Below are 12,426 nucleotides of genomic sequence, written 5' to 3' on the forward strand. Positions count from 1 at the left end.
TGGAAGGCAGAGCAGAGGCGGCAGCCGAACTCTATTCCTCTGCTCATACTTCTCTCTCTCTCTCTCTGTGCTGGACGACCATGTACCACTGTTTCCGTAGCAACGGCTGCCTGGCTGCTAGGTCAGGATGCTGCAGAGATGGCTGAGAGGACTGAGAGGACATCACAGTGTGTATGTGTGTGTGTATGTGTGTGTGTTAAGGAATGCTGTCAGAATGAAACCATATGTAAAATCACGACGGTGACACACAGCAACATGGATTAGAGCTGTGAACCAGCACTGACGGTACAAGATGAGCGTCTCACCTTTGCTTGTAATGAAAAGACGCCTCTTTTCATCACCTTCAAATTAATCTGCCACTCATTTAAATTTCAGTAAAACATATACAATGCGTTCAGTGTGTCGTGACTGAAACATCTCTCGTTTTGTTTGTCAGGGTCAGGATATGTCACATGTTAAACTGCGGTCAGAAGAACAGCAGCTAGTGTTTGCAGTAGTGATCTGTGACACCAGTGTTGAACACATCAGCAGTCTTTAACATTTGTACACAACACAAATGGAGACCTAAGAAATGTCAGCTTTGTCAGAATGCAGAAAAACGTATTACAGCTTCAACAAGGAGACATTAATGTGAATGGCACCTAATGTATCTTTTGGTAGTCATATGAAGCCCTTGCTCTTTTGATAACTGACTAGCTGACAGCAAATGTACTTACTAAATTTAGGTTTAGAATGTAGATGCTTCCAGGTATGATTTCAGCTCTTATTTGACCTCAAATAAAGCTGCTAGTGAGTGTGTTACATCACCTGAAAGCCCTCTACTGAGTGTACGTGATAGCCATGCTCACCCAGTCGGAGGGAGAACTCGTAAAACCTCTTCAGCTTGGCCACCAGGGGGCAGACTGCGTTCCAGGCCTTCTCCTGAAGAGCGAGGTCGCCTGGGTTCTGAATGGCCTGCAGGCGAGGAACACAGGCAGATGCATGGATGTTACTTTCCAAAAATAATTTAAAAACTCCCCATCTCTTCTATCTGCTCTTCCTCAGAGCAATATTTCACTTTAGTAAAACATTTTCACTTTGAACTTTGCCACTACTTCCATACTACAGTGATTTCAGTCCAGCAAACGCTGAGACGGGACAGACTCTATATCCAGATATACCTAATTTTGTTCTATTGACTTACTTTCTGATACACAATGACATGATGTTATTAATTCACTTAAATTAATTATTAGACATAATCTGCAATTTACTCTTTGCACAAACACACACAAACAAGTGTTAACATCATTCCTTAATTTGATACCACTTTCTAATAAGGCATTTATTAAGGGTTTATAGTTGTGATTAATAGCTTTTTAAGTGGTTAATACATCATTTACTAATGCTTTATATAGTAAGTCATTAATGAGAAAAACTTTGGGTTTCCAGGTTGTGAAAAATCCCACATTTCCTTTTTGGTAGTAATGCAGTTATAAATGTTAACAAGTCATTAATAAAGGATTTAATCATCATATTTGCAGTTGTAAGTGTTAATAAATTGTCAATAGATGGATTTTGAAGCAATAGGCGGTCTGAGTCTACCAGTCAAATGGAGTTTTCAGACACTGGCAACTCAAAAGTTGATTGTATAATGGCATTTAGATGAACAACAAAAAAACATTAGTAGATGATTCATTAACCATTAATAAATCCATTAGTGACAACTAATAATTCCTCCTTCTCTATCTCTCTACTGTAATGACAATGACATGATGATATTGATGATTCCAATTAAAATTTTCGCTTATACAAGTGGAATATGCTGAATTTTCCCTCTGGTGGGTTTAATAAAGCATAAAAATATTCCTGAATCTCAGACTCAAAGCAGCTAACAATGAACTTCTGAAATCCTCTGCAGGTGCACATGTAAGAGAGAAAATGATCAACGTAGGTGAAATATAGTTCAGCGGATAGCTACGTGTCTGTTCTGAAGAAAAGCTTCCAAGTCCTCAAGGTTAGGAAGTAAGGAGAGGAAAACGATTCAGCACTATTTGTTAACAAGTAGAACAGCGCCAACAGCTGAGCCATCAGCAGCAATCGTTCATACTGCAGAGGGAGCTGCTTTGCAGCGATGTGTCGCTGAGGAAAAGCTGAATCTGAAGACACTGAAGCTGCTGGTCATCAAGCCCAGCATACCAGCTTTCTATTAGATGATATTTATGCCTCTGCCATATAATTGCAGGGTGGGAAATTAACTTTTTAAAATGTGAACATCTACCAGCCACTGACAGATAAATGTTCAAATCATTATTTCAAATCATTATTTTGTGTCTGAACTCTACCAGCCACTTTCATATTTTACCAGCATTTGGCTGGTGGCTGGTGCTAATTTCCCACCTTGCATCGCCACCAAAAACAACATATTGCATGAAATGTTTATTTGAAAAAATACTTTAACACATTTCTGTCCCTTCCTATATTTGGTGCACGGTATTTAGTGCATGTTACACTATATGTGTGAATCTAACGTAAGTGTTATGTTTCCACGTTGCTCTGTGGCTCAAGCAGTTTATTGATGTTCAGCACTTATTGACTGCTTCGTGCGTGCGTCCTGCTCACTTCTCGTATCTCCTGGCCTGCGCCATTATAAGACTGCAGCTCGGCTAGTATCCCATGAGCCTCCTCGAGCACAGCGCTGACCTGGTTCCACACGGCTGTCTCTGCCTCTGTGGGCTGGGCATCTGGGAGGGAGGAAGCAAGGAAGAAAAGGTAGAGAAAGAGGAAGAGAAAGAGAGAGAGAGAGATTGGGAAGTGAAAGTGTGATGTAAGGTGCAGGAGGGGATGGAAATATTGAGGGGAAGGGGCAGAGAAGAGGGAAGGAAAGATGGGCGGAGAAAGGGATGTTGTCAGCAGAGAGAGGTGGACCAGAGGGAGAAAATGGAAGAAAATGAGAAGAAAAAGGAAAGGAGAGGGTTAGTGAGGAAAGAAGATGATATCCTAAAGGGCCAGATAAAAACCTGAGATAACTAATTTCTCACTACATGGCAGCAATAAAAGCAAGACATCCCTACAAGTAAAAATGATCACATTTAGTTTGTGTTAGTGGATTCAAGTTATCATTGCACCCGTACACATCTAAGATCAAAATCTGGCCAGTAAATGAATGACATAATTTATCCATCATAGAATAATATTAAGAGACCTGCGAGCCATCCTCAGTCACACAGTGAGGTTTGATTACAGTGTGTAGCCACATGACAAATCAGTTTCCCTTCGGGGAATCATTTGGATGAGGATCTTACAAATTTGTCAGACTCCTAGACTGTAATCCTATGAACTGTTCATTCAGCAGAGATTTATAAAGGCTTGGAAAGGTGTAATTGTCCCATAAGATTGATGTAATGGTCGTATCCATCTTTTTTCTCAACTTTCTATTTCACTCTGCACCTTTATGAAGGGCTAGAGACATTTTTTTTTTGCCCTTAAGGTTTAATTGTGAGAAATGCTAAAAAAAAAAAAAAAAAAACAAGCAGCAGGGAGGACAACCCCTGGGCATGCTCACTCTTTCTCTTTCCTACTTTCACGCATGAACGCTGAGCAGCACACATACTGTACTGTAAACTAAGTGTTTTGCTGCAGGGCACCTCCCAATCACAGTTCTGCTTTGTTTGCCCATGTGGCGTGCTGCATGCATACCAGAGGGATAAGTGTTTGAGGGACACACTTAAGGATGTGTCCTCATGTGTCGTCATTGCTTTTGGTTTTCCTTTCTTCGAGCTATCCGTCTCAATGTGTGACTCAGGTATAAAGTGAGAGTGGGAGTATGCCCAGGCAGCTCTCTACATGTGGTAGCACTGCTGATTATTTTTGCACCCTGAGGCATTGCCTCCCTGCAGAGACATAGTAATCATGGAATATTTGCTATCGTACATGCACACCAGCTGTAATAGTAAGCACAGCAAGCATTTCTATTTTAGTGATGACTTCTCACTAATGTGTGGCTGCATTCTTCTGGTGAACAACAACACCTTTTATTTACTAAGTTAGATAATAATAAAATGAGCATTAAATGTCCTCATAGTTTAGCATTTTGAGAAATATGCTTATTCAACTTCTTGCTGAGTGTTAGATGAGAATATTGATAGCATTTGCATGCGTGTATGTTAAATATACAGCTGTAGCCAGGAGACGATTAGCTTAGCATGACTAGAAATGTGGGGAAATAGCTTGCCTGGCTCTGTCTGAAGGTTTTTACTTCACTTTCACAATGTGCGAAAGGTCTAATTCCCTGTAAAACCACAACTTGTCATTTTTACACATTATTGAGTGGATTAAACTATAACTTGTTAGTTAGTGGGCTTTAGAAGTGTTAATACGCTGATTTCTTTACCTTTGGACAGAGCCAGGCTAGCTGTTTCCCCCTGCTTCTGGTCTTTATGCTAAGCTATGCTAACCGGCTTCATATTTAACATACAGACATAAGAATGGTATCAGTGTTCTCATCTAATTTTCATCAAGAAAGCAAATAAGCATACTTCCAAAAATATTGAACTGAATTTTTAAAAAATGTTTTAAGAAATCTAGGTTGCTTTAATTTAGCATGTAAGGATGAATTTTTACTTGTAAACCTTCAAGCTTTTCACAGCTGACAGATAATTCCAAGCATCAGGGTTTCATGTGCGAAATGGAAATTTTAAATGAGGATTTATCCACATTTTTGTAATTTGTCCTCAATACAATGATTAGCATTCAGCCGTAAAGAGTTTAATGAGAGCTACTGAGTTTTAACCAAACTTTGAACTGTGTGACGGAGGTGACTGTGTCTCTGGGTTGAGAAGGAGAGCTCACAGATGGTGCAGGGTGGGTGAAGGAGGGACACGTCTAAAGCTGCCATGCCTGAATCTGACTCATTCCACTTGCTTTTGAAGTAAAGTGAATCACAGGCATAATAAATGAAGGGGAAATTCAAGCTATCCGACAGCTGACGTCTCTTGCCAGCAGTGAGCTCTCCCACTCTCATGTTAATATACAGTGAGTAAAGGAGGAGGAAGCCAGCTGTTAAAGGGGGGAAAGTGGTCGAGGAAGGGCAGAAAAATGTCGGGAGACGCTGCAAAACATCCCCATCTTAACATTTCAATTAGTCTCATAATCGGCTTTAAAATCGTCAGCGGGAATTTCTTTGCCAAAGATGACGATCAAGGAATTGATTCAAGAAAACACTGGAGCGTTTTGGTTGTGGATTTTTAGCCACACTAACAGATATCTCAACAACTATTGGCCAGATTGACATGACATTTTATACAGATAATCATGGCCCCCAGAGGAGGAATCCTAATGACTCTGGTGATCCACAAACCTTTCCTCTAGCGCCACCATGAGGTTGACTTTTTTGTTTTTTTAGTGAGACGAATCAACAACTATTGTATGAATTGTCATGAAATGCCTACAAAACAACAGACATTCAAAAATAACCTCACTAAGTTGCTCATGTGGCTGTAGACTCTTAGTCTTGTTTACCATTCTGGCAAAGAGATTTGAGCACAGTACAAAATTAAATCGCTTGTTAAGATGGACATTTTCACAGTGCAAAGTTTAGAATTCACTAACTGGGGAAAATGAGAAAAGGGGGGACAGAGGTGATTTTATTTACCAACCTCTTTCACAATCTTTCTCTTTCTCAATCTCACTCGCTCACACACATTATGTAGTGCAACACACACACACAGATAGGTCAGACATAGGTCACACCATAGGGGATGAGGAGATGAGGAGGTGGAAGGATGACGATAGACTTTTTTTTTAGTCATCGTCATCCCCGAGCAACAGAAACCCACACAGGACTGGCATTCACTGCTATCCTCTGTTTTTGGAGCTCAGGAACCGAGATCAAAGTATTATTGTTGTCATTTTGCTACAGCCTCACCATGCTATTGTGCATCTGTCTGCGCCTAAGACATGGCGTGAGAGAATTGGACCCTTTAGAAAGAAGCCAAATGACTTTCAAATGCCAGTCCCCGGAGCAAAACTCAAAAGATAAAGAAGAGGGTGAGGAGGAGGAGAGCTGTGGAGTAGGGAAAAAAAGGGTAAATAAGGACGTAAAGATGACACAATGATCAGCTGAGATTGATGAATGAGGAAAATAAAAGCAAAGGCAACAGAGAGAAAGAGATAACTCAAAAAAATAAGAAGCGGATGGTCTCACGTTCAAAGTCAAGGAAAACTATTGGGCCATGCTCAAGTTCGGCGCAAGCCAGCACTTTCAGGAGGTTTCCCATGAGCCCCCTGGAACAGAGAGAGGGGAGAAGTCTGTGGGTGATGAGGGGATGGGTGTCGGGGTTGTGCGCACGTTTGTGTATGTGTGCTGTATGTATGTGTGTGTGAGAGATGAAGGTGGTGGGGTGTGGGGACTGGATGAGAGGGAGTTGTTGTTGGGATGGCATGGTGGAAGTATGTCCTGGGTGAAGCATGGCAACACGGACACAGAGCTTCTTTAATCCCACTCGTACATTATTACTTATGGTATAGCTTGCTTTAAATTGAAAAAGTCCTCAACTGGGTTTAAGGGTCTAATATTACAGTCCAATTACAGTCTAGTTTTTATTTGCAGAATTCTGTGTAAAACATATAAATACTAGAATTTATTCCCCATTTTCTGTTAAAAAATCCTACAGCTTTTGTAGGATACCAACTAGGTATCTTAAACTATATGGGAATATATTTATTTCAAGGAGTTGAGCAAGATCTACCAAGAATCAAACAAAAAAAAAAATAGATTGAGAGAGATTAAAAGTAAGTAAGTAAAACCATACACGAGTGCCCTCATTTGTGGGCAGTGGTCACCCCTGTAACGAGAGCGTGGTGTTAAAAGTGTAACTGAAAACTGGAGCAGCAAAACTAAAAAGAGAGATGGCAAAAGAGAAATCTCCATCGGTGAAATAGCAGAGAAATGTGTAATCAAATGGCGCACTCTGTTACTGTACAGATATTATTTATTTATTGTAGGTTTTGTTTTTGAGTTCTTTTTGTTTTTATCTCAAATGATTCTTATTCAGTCTCAATTAACCTGTCTTTTGAGATTTTGTTCAATGACATTGAGACAAATATAATCCCATACATTTACTCTCTGTAAAAGTGCACACTTGCGTGTAGTGAAGAGTGAGGCAGAGTATACAGTACATATAAATCAGTCGTCATTTTCAGTTGAAGTTATTTAAGGACATTTATTTCATGGTTAACAGCATAAATGATCACTTCTCCAAAAAATGTTATTGGTTTTAATTGCTACTGATGCTTGTTTTTCTCTGGTCACTTTAAATACTTATGCACCATTTTATTTCTACCTACGCACTGTATATTTATATCATCACTGGATAGAAAATCTATTGGATGAAAGCACTGAGAGTGGGACTAAAGAGCGTCTGATAATGACAAACCACACCCACAACAACACTCCATCACACCATCAGCAACTCAGCAGCTCACAACCAAATATACCTCCACTGACCCCCACCCAGCGACCTCCCACTGAACGCCTCTGCTCCACACACACACGTGCGCTCACATTTCAAGCACACGGACACGTGCACGCACCCCGGCGCTCACTTACTTTCAAAGTCCAGGAAAAAATGTGGACAGTTCTCTAAATCCTTGCCAAGGACCTTAATGAGGTTCCCCATGGCTGGCGACCTGGACGGGAGGAAACAACAAAATGCATACAGTACACAGAACCTGGCAACGCAAATGAAAATACACAAATGCACATGGAGAACACAGCAGGTTGTGAGTGTTTCATTTTCTTACCCATCTGCGCTTCTCTAATTATCCCTTCTTCCTTTCCTCCTCTATCTTTCTGTCTAAGCAATATGTCTTGAGCAAAGTCAGACATTCCAGTCATAAATGAGGCTGATCACAGTTTGCATCCAATGCACAGTGTATGCTGTATTTGATTAGAGAGGGGCTTCAATCCAGTAGTGAATCATTTAGCTCTCTCATTGGGAGTCAGTAGAGCTGAGTGGTGGTTTTAATCCATTTACATTACTATAGTAACCTAATAAAAGCCTGCTATGTACGGGCTACTCTCTCCTAATGCTCTTCATGTACAGCAGTCTATACATACTTTATGACAAGTAAGGCTCTTTGTACTTCATACCCGAAGGCCAGATGCCAGCGCTTTATGAAACCAATGATGCAAGCTTCATTAGATTATACTGTTGGTCAGACAGGCAGTTTACACAGGTCTACATGCTCATTTGTTCATGTGCAGCACACACCGGCAAAACAAAACAACATGTGTCAGGTGTTTCAGAATTTAACATTTCGGTAAATATGATTCTTGCCAAGAATTAGATGAGAGGATTGATACCACTCTAGAGCCAGTGGGTGGTTAGCTTAGCTTAGCATAAAGAGTGGACACAGGTGGAAACAGCAAGCCTGGCTCTATCCTGGCTCTGGTAACAAAATCCACCTGCCGGCACCCCTAAAGCTCACTAATTATATTCCATAATTAAATCTTGTTTGTTTATTCCATACAAATACCCAAGTATAAAAACTGGACAAACCAAGAAATAGTCCCGCACACAACCCCCCATAAAACCACAAATTTACATTTTTTCACTTTGATTTTTGTACAGATTTAACAAATAAGATGTAACATGTTAATCACTGAGCTTTAAAGGTGCTGCTAGGCAGGTTTTGTTACCTTTAGACAGGGTCAGGCTAACAGTTTCCCCGTTTCCTCTCTTTATGCTAAAGTAACTGTACAGACATTTAAGTGGTATTGATTTTCCCATCTAACTCTCAACAGCAGTGAATAAACACAATTCCCAATATGACTATTCCTTTAAGACCATGATGGTGGCCCTCAGTTTTAAATAGGGAGAGGATTGAGGGGCCACACATGGATTTGTGTGTGTTGCATAAAAAACATTCAATAAATACAAAAAAGAGTGGAATCTACTATTTGAAAATGAATGAAAACAAAAGCCTCCTTCCTCAATTGTCTCCCCCACTCGACCATAGTGGGACTACAGTAGCAGAAGGTAAGCAGCTGCCAAGTTTCACTTCCTCTGCTGTACCCTCTGTGTTAATTTGCTATGTTAGCACACAGCGGAGGCCTATCAGTTTCCCCTGCGAGAGTGATTTATGGCTAGCATTAGCATGTTTACGAGATGCCACCATCCTGCAAAAAGCCCAGTGTTTTAGCTGTTACTCAGCAAGAAAGGGTGTTGCAACATAGCACTGAGGTGCAGATGGAGAAAGAGGAGGAAGAAGGAATTGAGTTGCATTGTCCAGTTGCTGACGCAGCTTCCTGACATTCCCCAAAGTGGCGATTTCAGTTTCGGTACAGTATCTACTGTAGTATGTGTCTACTGGATCTACAAAATGTGTTGAGCAGTATCAATAACACTGGAGGGCTGAGAAGCAGAGCTGTACGCTGAGTCACTGCTGTAACCTGTGAGCATCCAAATGTGTAAAACACACCCCGTCTCCTCCTGACTTTTAGACCACCTGCTCCAAGATACATGCTGAAACGATACATGCTGAAACGCTATGAATATATGAATAACAGATTCATATCTCCAGCCTGACAAGGTGATTGCAAAGGCGAAGTCAAGCTGAGATTCAGATCGGAGTCTCCTAGAAAGCAGTGAACGCTTTCTGACATGTGGATAGGTGAGTGTGTGTGTATTTGTTATAGGTAGCCACACACATATACACACACACGTTGACACACATACAGAGAGTCTGGAGCAGCATGTGGTCCATCCTGAGAGCAGCGCTTGGCTGATGGTTGCCAGGATACTGTTGGCCTGGTAATATCGTCTGCTCATCTCAGCAGAAGATGTGGAAAAATAGCGTCCAGCTTGCTCACACACTGGGTCAGCTGCTTACAACAGTGATCTGATGCATTCATCTTTACTATTTATAAGACTTGAACAGCAACCAGTCTTTAAAAGAACTGCACAACACATTTTACCATTTGATAAACACAAAGATTGCAATTGAAACCAGGAAATCAAGAAACTAACCAGCAGCCTCTCACATCTCTATTTTCTTACCCTGTTTTCCTACGAGTGCTTTGACTCTTCCTTTATCTTTTGTCCTCAGATTCTTCTCCCCAGTCCTGTCTCCCTCCTATCTTTCTTCTCTGTGCTTTGTGAAATCGTTGCTGTGAGTTAATCCCAGGTTAGCCCGGCTCAGAGTGGTAACTGGAATCCCACTGTGACACTAGTTGCCACTCTCTGCTTTTCTTAGAGACTGATGTAAACTTCTGCTCTCGCTCTTGCTCCCTCTCTCTCTCTCTCTCTGTCTCTCTCTCTCTCTCTCTCTCTCTCTCTGTGCGTATCTCTGTCCACTTCACACTTCTCTTTTTCAGCTATCTATTTAAGGCGTGTGGTTTTCTCTATTCGCTTTGTGTGCTAGATGCTGCTCTTTTGTTTTTTTTTTTTCAAGCGGATGCTTTGTTTGTAGAAGTGGATACTCTGGTGGGTGAGGTTGTCAGTATAAAGAGCATGAGATATGTTCATGTTATTTACATTTCTGTCTTTTTCCTCTGGCTGTATCTTCCTCGTGTGTGTCTGTACCTTCTCATTTCACGCAAACAGAGAAATCTCCTTCTCTCTTTTTTCTCTCTTTTTCGTATCTGACGTCAGGATGTGTTCCTCAAAAATATCCCCCCCAGCTCTCTTCTCTGCCTCACTTCTCTATTTCAACACTCAGTAGCACTCTGCCGGCTCCTCTGGCCTTGTCTTGTCATAGCACATCTCTGTCACGGTGCCATTCAGTCTCACTGGTGGCCCTTAGGTGCAAACAAATCTAAGTGGCAGAATGGAAATTGTGATCGGGCCGTGCAGACACAGATTTGCTTTTAAACTTGTCGGTCGGTGTCCATAATGTACACTGCATGAAGGCCATTGGATGAATGACAGGCGCGCAGTGTGAACGTTCAGACATGGCATTCTGTGAATTAGGAAGTGTGTTTGGTGGCCACTGGTTGCAGTTTCTCTTACACACAAACACACAGTTTGCAGTCAGCCAGCGTGAAAGTGGAGCAAAGTGCTTCTCTTATGCAACCGGGCCAGCACAGCACACAGCTTTCATCTGTAGTCCGGCAAGAGAAATTCAAGCGAGGGGCTCCTCGAGTCTCTATAAAGGCACGGCTTGGCTCCCACATGGCGGCTGAAAAGCAAACCTGCTCCAGACTTGAAGCAAAGCAGCAAAGCGAAGCCTCCCAGTCTCCTTTTAGCTCTCACTGAAAGATTCCTCCTGTTACAGCCCAGGAGCTTCATCAGTGTGGATTTACTGAGCACAGAAGCAGCACCGCTTGTCTTTGCCAACTTTGTCGCTGAGTCTAACCTCTATTAGCTCACCAATAATACCATCTGAACCCTCTTTCTCCGTCTGCGTCTTCTTTCTCTCTGCCTCCAACCATAATGATCTCTCTTACTGTCGCACACTGGCAGACTGGCTATTCAGTAGCCTGTGAATCAAACCCATTCAGCAGCTGTACTGTACACAACGGATGCAGCGACTGTACTCTCTCATCTCTCTCTCTACCCATCACTGTCCTTATCCCTAACTTGTCCATCCGTCTCTCCTCTTTCTGGCTCAAACATATGGTGATTCTCTGCTGTGTCCTTATTTTTCAGCTGTTTTTTTTTTTCCTCCGCAGTTTTCATTCCTACCTTCGTTTGTGTTTATCCCTCTGGAACACTTCACTGCATCAACCAGGGCTTGTCAGCTCCACACAGTGGTTACAGCATCAGCACCCACCACCTGACAACGAGATAGACAAGTAGACAGGGCGAAAGAGAGATTAATTTAAAATTCAACATCATGTACTGTACGGAAAAGCAGGAATGTAGAGGCATCGGTTTTAGATTCAAGATGCATAGTCAGCAAGGGCAAAGAAAAGACCTGCATCCTGTGAGGGTTAGGCAAATGTACTAGTTTGCCTTGATTAGCTACTTTGTATTTTATGTGAGGCTATAATTTCACCCACCTAGCTTTGCAGTGAAACATGATCCACCTGCTATTTAACCTGCTATTCCAACAGAAAAGTTTTTTTAGTGTATAGCAAAAACTGATTTTTTTTTTTGTCCACTTCGGGGAAATGCTATCACTATCACCTTTTAAGCTGATATGGCAAATGTGTTAGCATACACTGGCCTATTTACTTGTCCAGCTGACACTGAGCAACATTAGCGTTCATTTGGAGTCATGCCTGTGTCCACCTGGTGAACATAGGTCCAATATTTGCTCTCCTTTTATCTCTTTTTTGGTCTCCGCCACCTCCTGAGAAAAATATCTGCCTCTTTAGCCGCTGAAAATGCTCCACTGTATTCACTAGCTAGTTGCTAGCTTTGTCTGTCTGACATGTGGTGCCGAATGGGTAGTGTACAGTGGGTTTTTAGAGGTGTTTCGCTCAAATGAAGCAACGCTGAT

General features: G+C 41.7%; 1 protein-coding gene across 5 annotated transcripts in view; it reads right to left on the reverse strand.

Moving 5' to 3' along the window:
* Positions 1-12,426, reverse strand: part of fam49al (family with sequence similarity 49 member A, like) — a 31,970-nt gene that overhangs the window by 6,986 nt on the left and 12,558 nt on the right. The window contains exons 2-5 of one of the 5 annotated variants that reach the window (XM_067611403.1): positions 11,667-11,757; positions 7,589-7,668; positions 2,602-2,723; positions 849-954 (exon numbers count right to left, since the gene is read on the reverse strand). In XM_067611403.1, coding sequence (XP_067467504.1) covers positions 849-954; positions 2,602-2,723; positions 7,589-7,658 — 298 coding nt within the window. In that variant the 5' untranslated portion in view covers positions 7,659-7,668; positions 11,667-11,757. Of the gene's footprint in view, positions 1-848; positions 955-2,601; positions 2,724-6,184; positions 6,265-7,588; positions 7,669-10,040; positions 10,260-11,666; positions 11,758-12,426 lie in introns of those variants that run through there. The other 4 variants (XM_067611401.1, XM_067611404.1, XM_067611400.1 and 1 more) reach the window with 4 other exon arrangements.

Source organism: Thunnus thynnus, chromosome 15 (assembly GCF_963924715.1).
Source record: "Thunnus thynnus chromosome 15, fThuThy2.1, whole genome shotgun sequence".
NCBI classification, from domain to species: Eukaryota; Metazoa; Chordata; class Actinopteri; order Scombriformes; family Scombridae; genus Thunnus; species Thunnus thynnus.